The following is a 12242-nucleotide window of genomic DNA, read 5'->3' as shown; positions in this document are numbered from 1 at the left end:
TGCAAGGGGTTTATTTAATTGTTTCTATTTTCACATCAAAGTGCCAAAGTTTAGGTGGGATTCTCTTGGGGTTTTTGTTTGTTTGTTTGTTTGTTTTTGGGTTTTTTTTGTTTGGTTGGTTTTGGTTTTTTTTGTTGTTGTTGTTGGGGTTTGTTTGTTGGGGTTTTTTTCGGGTTTGTTTTTTTTTTTTTTGTCAAGGCCTCAATCACTGAACAGATGCAGGTATACAATAAAGTTCTCAGCACTGCAAAATTTATACTGTCGCTTCCCAATGGTTTTGCATAACTGTCATGGGAAAGTGAACTGCAGAAATTTAAACTTTGTGTTCTACAGACCTCAGCTGAATCATCTGCCTTTGATATCGAGTGATGCCTGAAACGGTCAAAGCTCCCAAAGCTGCTCGTGCGCTGCAAAAGAAGAGAAGAAAACCTTGACTCACTGGTGCTGTTTTGCTTTGTTCTCTTATTAAGACTTAAATAAAACTGTCAAGCCACCTGTTGGTGTTAAAAATCCCTCCCATATCAGTGGACCATGAACTGCTGCATCCAGCTAGAAACAAAATATGAGGTGACTGTCGGGGAAAAGAATTATGACTGTACAGGCAGAAGTAGAAAAATAAGTAAGAGAAACAATACTGCTTCAAATACTAATTAGGTAATGGATATGATTATGAGTTCTTCTACATCTGTTTCACATTACTCATGTATGTAAATAACCATGCATTATTTGCAGGTAAGAAAGACTTGTTTATGAGTTTAAAAAAAAAGGTGTCATCATAAATATGATACAAGCAATAGACTTGGTTGTGGTGGTGTAAATTGTGGCAATTTATACAATGTATTTTTGTGGCTGGGAAGACAATTTATGATTCTTTACCATCAGGAATGAGCAAGGACTGCTGAGGATTATGAATACATCTCGTCCAAAATGCACACATTGCAAAGGGAGTAAGTAACAGATAATCAGGCAGGCCTTGTGCTTTTCTTCCCAATTTTGCAATTAGAAGTTCTGATTTTTAAACATAGGTGGGTACAATTTTCTGCCAGTTTTACTTGGCTTAACAAATTTGCATCACCTGGGCTGTGCATTATGAGACAGTGAATGGATTGCTCTGACTTCTAGTTTTCACTCTTTTTGCATGTGGATAAATGACATGGGAAGGAGGGAGGTGGCACAGCAGATTTTGAGGAGTGGGTCATACAGAAATACCTGTCAGACATGCTCAGGCAGAGCTGCCTGACTCTGCTCTGCCCATGGGGGCAAGATGCATAAAATTGGCATTGATGCCAAGTAGGGAGTCTGTTTAAGTGTGGCCCCAGAAACAGCAGAATTTGGACATCTATCTACTCTACAGTGTCTTTAAGAGCTTGTTTTATATCTTCACCAATACTCACAGCTAGATCTAGAGTGGCTTGGGTTTTTTTAAGTACTTCCCTCTTCCATACTAAATGAAAATCTTTAATGCAGTATGAGAGCTCTTGAGCAGGGTTCACTATTATACATGAGGCAATATAAACTCAGTCTATTTTGAGTATTCAAAATCCCCCCTGGAGAAAAAAACACTGAACAAAATAGTAAACCACAAAGTAAATACATTCTGTCTGATTTAATAAGTGATTTCAGAGTATCTGGGCTACAGCTTTTCCTGTATTTATTCATCCTTTTGCCTTGCCCATGTGATTTCAGCCAAACTAGTTCCTTGTTCCATTGCTTTCTTCCCCCACCCCCAGCCACATGAGTCATATTTGCATCTCCCCCAGATTTCTAAAGCACCCACTGTGCACTTTTCACCTGGCATCTCTAGCTCCCTCCTTTTGCTATCAATTCAGGAACTTCACAAAAGACTTGTGAGCTCCCAGCTTTCCTGTTACAGAGTTCCAATCTTCCCCACCAGGCAAGAACTGTCATGAGGCAGCCTCAGAGGCAAAAGGGGTAGAACATCCTTTGGCCAACAGGAGAGGAGGAGCAAAGCACTGTTTTGGGAGCCAGTGCCTTTGCCTGCCTTCACACTGCAGGCACACTTAGTGCTGGCATGGACCTGCTTCCAGAGAAGTTAAGGGGGAATCCCTCCTTGATGTGTTTCTCAATTTTCCCAAACTTATTTATTAACCAGTTCTGCCACCACCCCCAAAAAAATGAATATGGATATAGCAGTGGGAGCCTGAGCAGAGTCAGATGGAAGAGAAAAGTCTACTCATAATTTGGCTCCTTATTCTAAGCAGTGCAGATTAAAAGAATAATAACATCCTCTTTCTCCCCTTGCCCTATATTTCTGGGCACATCTAACCTGAAAAATATTTCCAGGCAAAGGTTATTTGAAGAAACTGACCCAGATTTGTGAATATTTTTGGACAACTATAATGACATTTACTATTCACTGAGGGAAATAAAAAGAAAATACAAAAATCACACAGCTCTCCTCTTAATTGATTGTAGAATCTCTGTTGTCTAAACACTGTGGTTTATTTGTTTGTTTTTACATTGTGGAACTGAAAATTACTATTTGAATTGTACATTTAATTTTATCTAAAATTCCCATAAAGAGCTTTGCTATTAAATAGATGAAGAACATCCTGTGACAAGGGGTTAGCTCAACAGTATGATATAAAACACAGCCCTGAGGATTATGGTCCTATTAGACAGGATTAACACCTTTGACTAGCTTGTCAGCACAGCCAAATGTGCCCTGCAGCACAGACCAGGAGGGAGAAGGGAGGCTGGGATTCACAGCAACACTGGGAAGGGAAAGTATAAAATTGTCTCAGCAATCTCTAAACATACACTGACCTTTCTGTTGCATTCCAACACGTCAATATGTCAAGTATGAATAAGTGTATATTAAAGTGCAGATGTGCTGGAAATAGTTTAAAAGGAACAAGAGGGAAAACATTGTTTAGTGTTGGTCTTACCTATAAACAGCTTGGGCACAGTTATTCTTTTTTGACCCTGGAAACAACCTTATATCCTACACGTGCAGGAGCCTGGGGCTATTTGGTAGTGTACTTCAATGCTGCTTCATCCTTATTAAATATTAATAAGGGTTACAGGATGATTTCCACTGTTCTAGATAATGGTGTTGCTGCACTGGAGAGCACTGAATAGGGCTGCTTCAGCAGTTCTCTATACTAACTTTTTCCATTAAGTAATCAATAGGCACCACCTTTTAAAAATGTATCCAACCCCATTATACTGATAACGAAAAGCAGATTTAGGAGCTCCTGGCTGCAAAGGGAATGGGACTATTACTTTCAGTAGTGTCAGTCACTGCATTAGTGTCAGGGAACACCTACTTTGTGAAGATATGGACAGGCCTTATTTCCAGGTGAAGGGAAGCTTTTAAAGTAAATGCAAAGCTACTAAGAGAAAATACGCTATTGACTTTTGATACCAGGATTCAGCATCCTATAAAGTTAAGTGGTTTTTCTGGCTCAATTCATGCAAGAGCTACCCAGGGATATGTTAAGCAAATATGAATTTGCTCAGTAAAATCTAATGGAGGCATGGGCAGAGGGAGAAACAACTGTGTTTTCCCGCACAAGGACTGATCAAATAATTTCTATAAATCAACGCATTAACTTTCATCTCTTCCCGCTCAGTATTCCAAAGTAGCATATTAGAAAATATCAAAGATACTTTTCAGTATTTGAAAACCTTCTTCCTGCTCCTATATAATTTATTCCTTGAAATCCAGGAATTTTAAATAATCCCTTTAAAGGGATAAGTGCTATGTAATTGTTGTTTATTTTAATTTGGACAGTCTGCAGTTGATTGTCTGATTTGACTGTAAATAGCCTATCATTTTCCCTAGAAAATAATATGGTATGGCATGCAAATAGTAGGACAACAACAGGTTCTGCAATCCATGTTCGTCTGTTATGAAATATCCTTCCCTTGTAGGACATATCATAGGATAAGTAAGTTCTTGTCTGCGACAAACTAGTCAGAGCTTCCCTGTGTCTAAAAACAACCTTTGAGCCAAAACTGATTGCAGTTATCCCGATAAATAATCATTATGGGAGATATCCATCCCATATTTTTCTTTAGACAATTCACACTGCTCAGCAATGTGGTTGCCTGCTGTCATAAATTCTGGCCCATTATATTTTGCTTCAAGTCCTATTCAAAATATCTTTTAAATCCTGCATGTGTCAAAGGCTTTGTACTGACCCTCTCACACAAGTAAATCTCTTCAAATTCTTCCGTGCATTTTAATTTTCAGCTTCCATTCATCCTTAAACTACCCAAACCATGTAAGCTGTATAGGGGCAAACGTGGACATTGGAAGTAATAAAAAGGGAGCTCAGCATGTTGCTCAATTTCCTTGCCTGCCACAGACACTTGTCTTCTTCCCTCTTTTTTGAGAGCAGACACAGCAGCCCTCAAGAGAACAGCCTGTTCTTGCTGCTCTGATTGATGGAGATAAGTGGAGATCAGGATTTGATTCGTTTGTTCTATTCCCTGATGGTTCTAGTCCCCTCAGAAGGAGGAGACCACTCTGAGAATGAAAGAGTTACCAAGTAGGGAAGAATATTTCCACTCTGCTAGCTTATCTTCTTGCATAGATAATCAAAAGAATTGTCTCCTACTTTCCCAGATGGCAAGATAGCAATTTATAGCTTTTTTGGATGTTCTGTGGAAAAAAAACCCACAAACCAAACACCACCAAAAAAATCCTCACTTCTGTATAAAGAATGAGAATTTGCATAAAAGATTAAGCATCTCTCTAAAGGGCAAGGGAAGCAACAAAAGAGAAAACATCATGACCTCTGTACCACAGGGAATTTTTCCTATTTACACATTAGTTATACATACGGAACTTCTGACCACTAACCAACACATTAATATAACTTTATAGCCCACATGAAACGCGGCCTAAACCTTGCACTTCACCAGTCAAAAGCAATAAAAAAGATACAGCTTGTTCCTGCTAACTCAAATAGAGCAATCTACTGAAATGGCATTTTTAACTGGCTTAAAAATGACTCTATAAAAGACTGGTTGTTATCATGGCCTGGTGTTCAGTAGCTGCATGGACGTGGGGGAGAGAGGGGAGCAAAGTGGACTTTGAACAGAACTGCCACCATGAAGCCTCAGATCAAACACCCTAATTTTAACAGTGGAAAAGCAAAGCTGAATTTAAAAAATGAGTTAATCATATCTAACACTCCTCCAGGTGAACAAACCGCGCTCTCCAAAGTAAACACTGAGCAGCTGTTTTATCAGTGCCTCTAAGTGGTACCAGCCTCGGTGTCTCAGCCTTAAATCCCTGCTGACATGGGGCACGGAGTTCCCAATAACCCAGTTAGGGTCAGCACTAGATTCCCAGTCTCCAGTGCTTTCCAGGGGCACCTTGCCCTGGGCAAACACTAGGGCAGCTGAGAGAAGGGCAGAGCTGCTGTTCCTGAAGTTAAACGAGGGTGGGGTTTTTTTGCAAGGTCTGTAAGTCTTCCTTTGGAAGGGGCAGCCATGTAGGACATCTGAGCAAAGAGGCAGTTTGGTCTGGCAAAAAAAATGTGCTGTGTTGATTAAACAACTTTGTGAGGGACTAAATAAGGAAGCAATTTAGGAAATGCCAGTCTTAACACTCGGAAAGTTTTGTGCAAGGGACTAGTGCAAAATGTTCAAGGAGGGGAAGGGACCTGACTCCACTTTCTTTAAATGCACATTGACCCTGAGTTTTGAGCACCATCATTCCTGCCCAGTTGCTGCAGAGCATTCCCAGTTCCCAATGAGAAAAGTCACTCCAAGTGCTCTTCTGGCAGTCTGTCCAATTCTGGGAGTGTGCACACAGGTATTTGCAATAATTATGTAATTAAGACTTTATTATTTATATGACATTTAATTAAAAGTGACTTTCAGTGGCACACAAAACCATGAAAAGAAAATGACTTTAAAAGAAGGTTAAGGATGTGTGACAAACTCGGAGGAGCTATGAAAATGACAGTTAAGGATTTGGCATGATGTGCACTTCCACCTCCCTGCTATCCTTTTTCGACCCTTCATTCACACATGGGCAGAAACACCGAGGGATGAGCCTTGAAATCCACCCTCCACAAAACCATCACTGCAGTAGAGGGGAGCACTGCCTGAGTAAAGGCTGGTTAAACACTACATAAGCATTGCAGGCTTTGATCTTTAATCCCTTAAATACCAACATCTTTCCTCTCCTGAAACTTCCTCCTCTTCAAACCCGCAGAATTCACAGACGAATTCTCACATTTTAAAACCAAATCACCTAGCAGCTTCAATTAAAGTCCTTTCCCTGCTTACTTAAACAGCATGATTTTAATAATGCTGCATGTTATTTAGGTCCTGACCTTGCAGGGTTTTGCTGGATTTCCTGTGTGAGAGAAATTACTCACAAGCATGTTTGTCTCAATTGAAGACAAAAATACATATGCCCGAAGAGGAGCTGAGAAGAATCCAGCCCCAAAAATTCAGTTTTACAGGGACCCCCAGCACACTCACAAGTGGGGCAACCAGCAGGCACTGGCAGAGGAGGTGGGAATCTGGCTGTTCAGTGGAAGATGTTCCTTCAAACGACCTTCCGGATGAAAACAAGATTAAAAAAATAACCTTTAAGCCACGGTCAAGCCTGACCATCCCAAAAGCTCGTTTGTTCTTTTTCTGAAGAGTAAGCAAACTTCAAAAAGCCCTTACACGAGTCTCACTGCCCTGCTGCAGTCTTACCCTTGACAACAGGTAATGACCAACAATAAGCTAATTCCAAGAAACTTGGGGGAGGGGGCCAGAAAGAGAGTTAGTTTTTATTACTTTTAAATGAGTGTTTGATACATCATCTTGGTTCCTCTGATTAATGTTCGCAGCAAACTCAGCCATTGGAGTTGTAATGTTTCTGCAAGCTTCCCTACAGCAAAGCCCAGCCATTAATTCAGTGGCATATGTCAGCTCAGCAGAGCAAGGTCACTCTTCTCTTTCAAGGGGAACCTTTTTAGAAATAATAAAACTGACAGAAAGTTCTTTTTTGCATGCTTTATGTCACCTGAGGTTGAGTGCTGCAGTTAATATCACAGAGCTTATAAACATTCCCATCTTCAGCAGTCTCCAAACCCACCGGGCTCTTAGAACCTCAACATTTTTTTTTTTTTTTTTAAGTAATATAGTGACAGCTTTATGCAGGGCAGATATACAGTATGTAATCCTAAATGAGTAAAAAGTAAGTAAAAAATGAACAAATCTTTTCTTGGGCATTTTAGAGGAGAAATTTTGGAAGACACTAAGGACTGCTGATACTGCAGGATGTTAGTGCTTAGAGAAAAAGATGTGGGATTAGGGATTTTATCTCCGTGGATCCTTGCATCTTTGGATGAAGGGAGGAAATTTTAAAATGCACCAGTCCACCTTGTTTCCATGTCATTGCTAACTGATACTGTATAGGCATGTGATGTAAAGAGAGTCCAAATTTAATTGATCTATTATGGAATGATTTTGAATTTGTAAGATGTCCTAGTCATCTGCTATGATAACTAACTGCAACTGGAACTTATTTATCGGGGTACAAATATTATGGAACATGATAAATAAAATAACTAGCTGAAGAATAAGATCCAAACAATAGGCCATTTTTCCCCCTCATTATCTCCCTTCAGACATCCTGACTACACTTGATTAATGAATCCATAGTGAGATTAGCTGAAATTGCCTTAATGGAGATGCACTACAGTAGAGAAGCAAAATTCAGTGCAGTATCTATCATCAGTCACTGTGAATTTGAGTGCTTCATCAGATCTATCTGTCCATTTATTTAAATCATTTTTATATTGGAAAACAAAGCAAAAAAAACCAACAAATAAGTAAAATACTAGGTTAATTAGAGTGGGTTAACTTTTGACTGCTATGAAATGTAAACTAGGGTCACCATTTTTGCTCTTTCTTGTGTCCTCCCTTGTCAAATGGCTGTGTTCCAATGTTGGATTGTTGTCATCCATAGCCAAAGTTATCCTTATTGTCCAGTTGAAGAAAGCAGATGTGGCACTTCACAACAGCTTCTCAGGCTTCAAAAACTGGACATGCTCACACAATTTATGCCTGGGAATCCTAAATATGATCCTGGGAATTTTGAACTCATACGTTCAGCAAGCTTTTGGTTTTATATGGAAGCTGAAAGAAGGTTGTCAGTTCAGGGTTTCCATATGATTTGGGAGTGTGTAAGAATCCTTCTTAGTGCACAAGTTATAATGTATTAAATTCCATGTTTGCTTTGTAGTGCAAGATCTATAATTGCAATCCTAGGGGAAAACAAAAATAAATCTAGGAATCTGAAGATATCATTCTGATTCTGTTAAGGTCACTCCAGAAAAGGAATTAATACAATCAACAGCTCACCAGGGTACCAGTAAGGGCACATCAATTCCCCTTTCTCAATTTGATTATCTCTGTGGCATGAGTTGTGATCACAGCTCGGTGGAAAACTACAACTTAATTTCATGAAAAACAAGTGTACCAGGTGCCTGAAGTGTGTTTTCATTCTGACACATGAGAAGAGTGAGACTGAGCATTTTCCCCCTCCCCTGCTCCAGCAGCCTCCACGAGAACCACACGTGGTGGAGAGATGCTCACCAGTGCGGTGCCGCTCCTGAGGCAGCGACACCAGTGAGGGCTTTGAGGTGTTCTTTGAACCCCGATTTAAGGACAGGCTCCAAATCCTACTGAAATCAGCCCTATCACTGCAAAGGGAACTCTACCAACTACATTATTTTAAGCTATCTTGAAGGGGTAGAAAGATGTTGCCTCTTCCCGTTCCTTCAGATACCGGCTAAAATCGCAAACACAAAGACATTTTCAAACATTTTACCACAATTACCAAGATATATTAGTCAAGCAAATGCAAACTCCATTACAGAGACAGGAAGAAAATAATGTAAACATGCCAGTAATCAACATCAGAAGAGCTCTGCCACATGCTTGTGCTAGAGCTGAATGCCTGCTCTACCATCATCAGCCATTTCATGCAACCTCTCCACAGGTTCTGAGCTGCTCAACCATCAGTGAACCACGTCCCCTTTCCAGCTTTTTGAAGTGGTTTTTGAACATTACATCTGATCTTAAAGAAGGAGGCAGAGAGACATAAGTGTAAGAGCAAAACAGCACAGCTGTGGCCAGTGAAACCACTCAGGAGCAGTAGAGGCCAGCATCCCCTTTGCACAGGTGCAGGCAGCACAGGAAGCCACATGAGCTCGCTCAGCTGGCTCGGCCACTGTTGTCCCCTCCTCACACATCTGCTTTGGGCTCTGCTGTTGCTAAGTGAAGCTGATTTCTTTGTCTCATGGCTGCAGCCTGTCAGTGACACATCTCCATCTCTGTCTCAAACATAATAGTACAGAGAAGACATGAGACTGCAGCGTGTTTTCTGGTTGAGCAGAACTCCTCTGGTGTTTATCCTCTCCCGGAAGAAGCCATGGGTAGCACTGCAGAAAAACCTCAAGCCAAATACTCAATTATTCAGGGACTCATGTCCCACTTGTCCTTCAACATACCTGGAAGAACAGCAAACCTACCACAGCTTCTGATGAGGCCAGCATGGACAAGTAAAGGAACTCTCACTACTTACAGTTCTTAAGGAAGTGACCATTCAGCACCTCATGGAAATCAAGTTCAGCAGTGTTAGGTTACATGGCTGTTCTTGTGACGCTGATAAAAGAGATTAAAACAAAGAAGGGTAGGAAAAGGACTAAAACTCCTCCCAGAAGACATAATGGTGCAAACCATCAGGTCACTAGAGCTTCTGGCCAGAGAACACTTGCCAGCTTCAGTGCTGGGTGATGAGATAGAAGACCCTTTGCTCTTGAATTTCAGCTTTCCAGAACATGTTATGACTGGCAGTTAAGCAGCCTGAAAACTCTGTACAGGTGAAGTCATTATCCAAATTTCTGTGTATCCATGCAATAAACTAAAGTATGAAAGTATGGAGAGGAAAAATAGCAGAAAGGTATTTATTGTGCATAGTCAAAAACTCAGCTTCCCTGAAGAAGTCTCCAAACTTTTCCACAGGCTGGAATTTCACTCTAAGGTTTAAGAAGGAGAAAAATAGTAAGAACATGCTCTTGGGTGCAATGCAAGGGGAATAATTTTTTTAAAAAAGCTACAGGGTTTAGAGTAAGCATACCACAGAAGAGATTTCACTCACAAAAGAAGATAAATGGTTATTCATTTTCCTGTGGAATAACAACAGGCATACAACACACCTCTGATTCATGAAAGAAAGTTTTCCATTAGGATGGTTTCAAGGATATACGATATGCTAAATATTCAGAACATATATAAGCTGTAGCCTGGTGCCAAGCAGCAAATGTTGAGCAAAACCACTGACACTGCCAATTTGTGGAACAGAATATAACTGTTTCTAACAACTGGAGTAACTGCTGTTTTTGTTGCAGCCTTTCGGCAGAGAAAGCTTAAGGCATATTGTGATTACAGAGACCCAGAAGACTTTTTTTCCCCTTCTCAGGAGTGGGTATTCCCAGCAGGTTCTACCCACATAGCAAGGGATTGATTCTTCTGGCTGAAGTGTTTGTGGCCACCCAGAAAGTGCCTTTACAGCTGCCAAGTGATGGCTTTATGACAGCTTTTGTCTGAATTTACGCTGTGACATAGATTGCTAGACGAATATGGAAGTACAGGAAACTGTAGGCCACATCCTCTGCCAGTCCTGCCTATCTATTGTCACTGCTTTTTTACCAGCAATGACAGGTATCCTGACCAATGTTTACTTTGGGGTATTTTGGTTTTCCTAGAAACACAGCAAGTAAGTCAACTGCTCTTAAGCCACTCTTAATGAATTAGGAGTCAGCTAATGCTGATTTATGTCACCTTGGTAGTTGTGCTGTGTTACGTATCAGAGAGCAGAATTATAAATGCTGTGGCTGATAGTCTGGTTTCTAAAAATGCCTGGATAAGGTGGTTCAGACAGACTTTTTGAAATGTTCCTACTTGCTTAAGAAAACAAACAAAACCCTGGATTTGTTACTGTAAGCAAAATTAATATTAATGTGTAAATATTCTATTCAGAAGGTTGCGCTCACTTGTTTTAAAATATTCTGCTCTTAAGGACTTAAGCCTGGCTAGTGAAGGAAACCAAGACAGGGAAGAAACAAGAAATTAAATGAGTACTGTGCAAAGTTGACAAAAATGTCAAAAGATGCTTTAATCAAGGGAACACACAAAATACATCAGTACTGGAACAGGCCACAGATATAATTTTTCCTTTGTAGCAAAAGCTAGCCAAGAGTTGTGAGAGTCCTTAATGAGACTATGTCTTGATGTGAGCATCAAAATGGGGAGTCTGGTCATCCTGATCAGCCTCCTGCCAAGGGCCAGGTGAGAGGTGGCTGTTCTTCCCCACAAACACTCTGGACCTTTACTTCCTGCTGAGCAAACAAAATTCCTCAAATTTCAATAGCTTTCTAGAAGAGATATGTTAACATATATGTTAAGACACAACTTTCTGAAGCTGCTCATGAAAATAAAGAATAAATAGCTGATGACTGAGAAGCATGATGATAATATAAGTAAAGAAAAAGCAGAAGTAAGAGAAGCAGTATGGTTGTAGAACCACCCACTCACACAAGGAAAATAACCCAAGGTTCACTTTAACCTTGTTCCAGTATTTTATGAAGCCTAGGGGAGACAGAAAACACTTTCTGAATTGTCACCTGCAATCCCTCCTTTCCCCATCTACACACACATGGTTTTTACAAGTATCATTATTTTTCTCTGAACCCCCCCACTAAAGGCCCACAGGTATTTACACCACAAACCAGGTTCTTAAAAATACTTCCCAGATGTTGTCATCTGTTCCTGCTTATTTACCAGAGCTCAAATGGATTTTGACAAACAGTCTTTGCTCAAGAGGCAATGCAGTAAAACCCTTTAATGACAGAACTATGTGTCATCTTTGCCTATAAGCATAAATTTGCACAGCGGGCAGTGCGGTGAAAACAGCTTATCATCAACTCATCACCTCTCATCATTGTTAGAATGAAATGCAAATGGAAACGAACATCACTTCAGTCATGGTTGTGAAAATTAGCATCTGTGACATTAGCAGTGGCTCATTTATTATGCACTCAAAATTTCAGGGGGAAAGAAAAGAATATAAAACTTCATAACTCTACCAGTCTTTACCTTTGAAATAAAATTAAAACCTTCAGCTTTCCCCACTCAAGGATAAATCCTAGTTAATATTCATTAACACTGAGCAATCTCTTCACTGCAGATCTTGT

The 12242-nt window shown here is 40.2% G+C and overlaps 1 protein-coding gene across 16 annotated transcripts in view; it reads right to left on the bottom strand.

Moving 5' to 3' along the window:
• Positions 1-12242, bottom strand: part of SAMSN1 (SAM domain, SH3 domain and nuclear localization signals 1) — a 161348-nt gene that overhangs the window by 17836 nt on the left and 131270 nt on the right. For all 16 annotated transcript variants that reach the window (XM_064410907.1, XM_064410911.1, XM_064410908.1 and 13 more), the window contains one exon: positions 336-407. In XM_064410907.1, coding sequence (XP_064266977.1) covers positions 336-407 — 72 coding nt within the window. The remainder of the gene's footprint in view (positions 1-335; positions 408-12242) is intronic.

The sequence above is a fragment of the Passer domesticus genome, chromosome 2 (assembly GCF_036417665.1).
Source record: "Passer domesticus isolate bPasDom1 chromosome 2, bPasDom1.hap1, whole genome shotgun sequence".
Classification (NCBI taxonomy): Eukaryota; Metazoa; Chordata; class Aves; order Passeriformes; family Passeridae; genus Passer; species Passer domesticus.
Note: the sequence above shows the minus strand (reverse complement) of the source record. Positions and strands in the feature narration are given on the sequence as shown.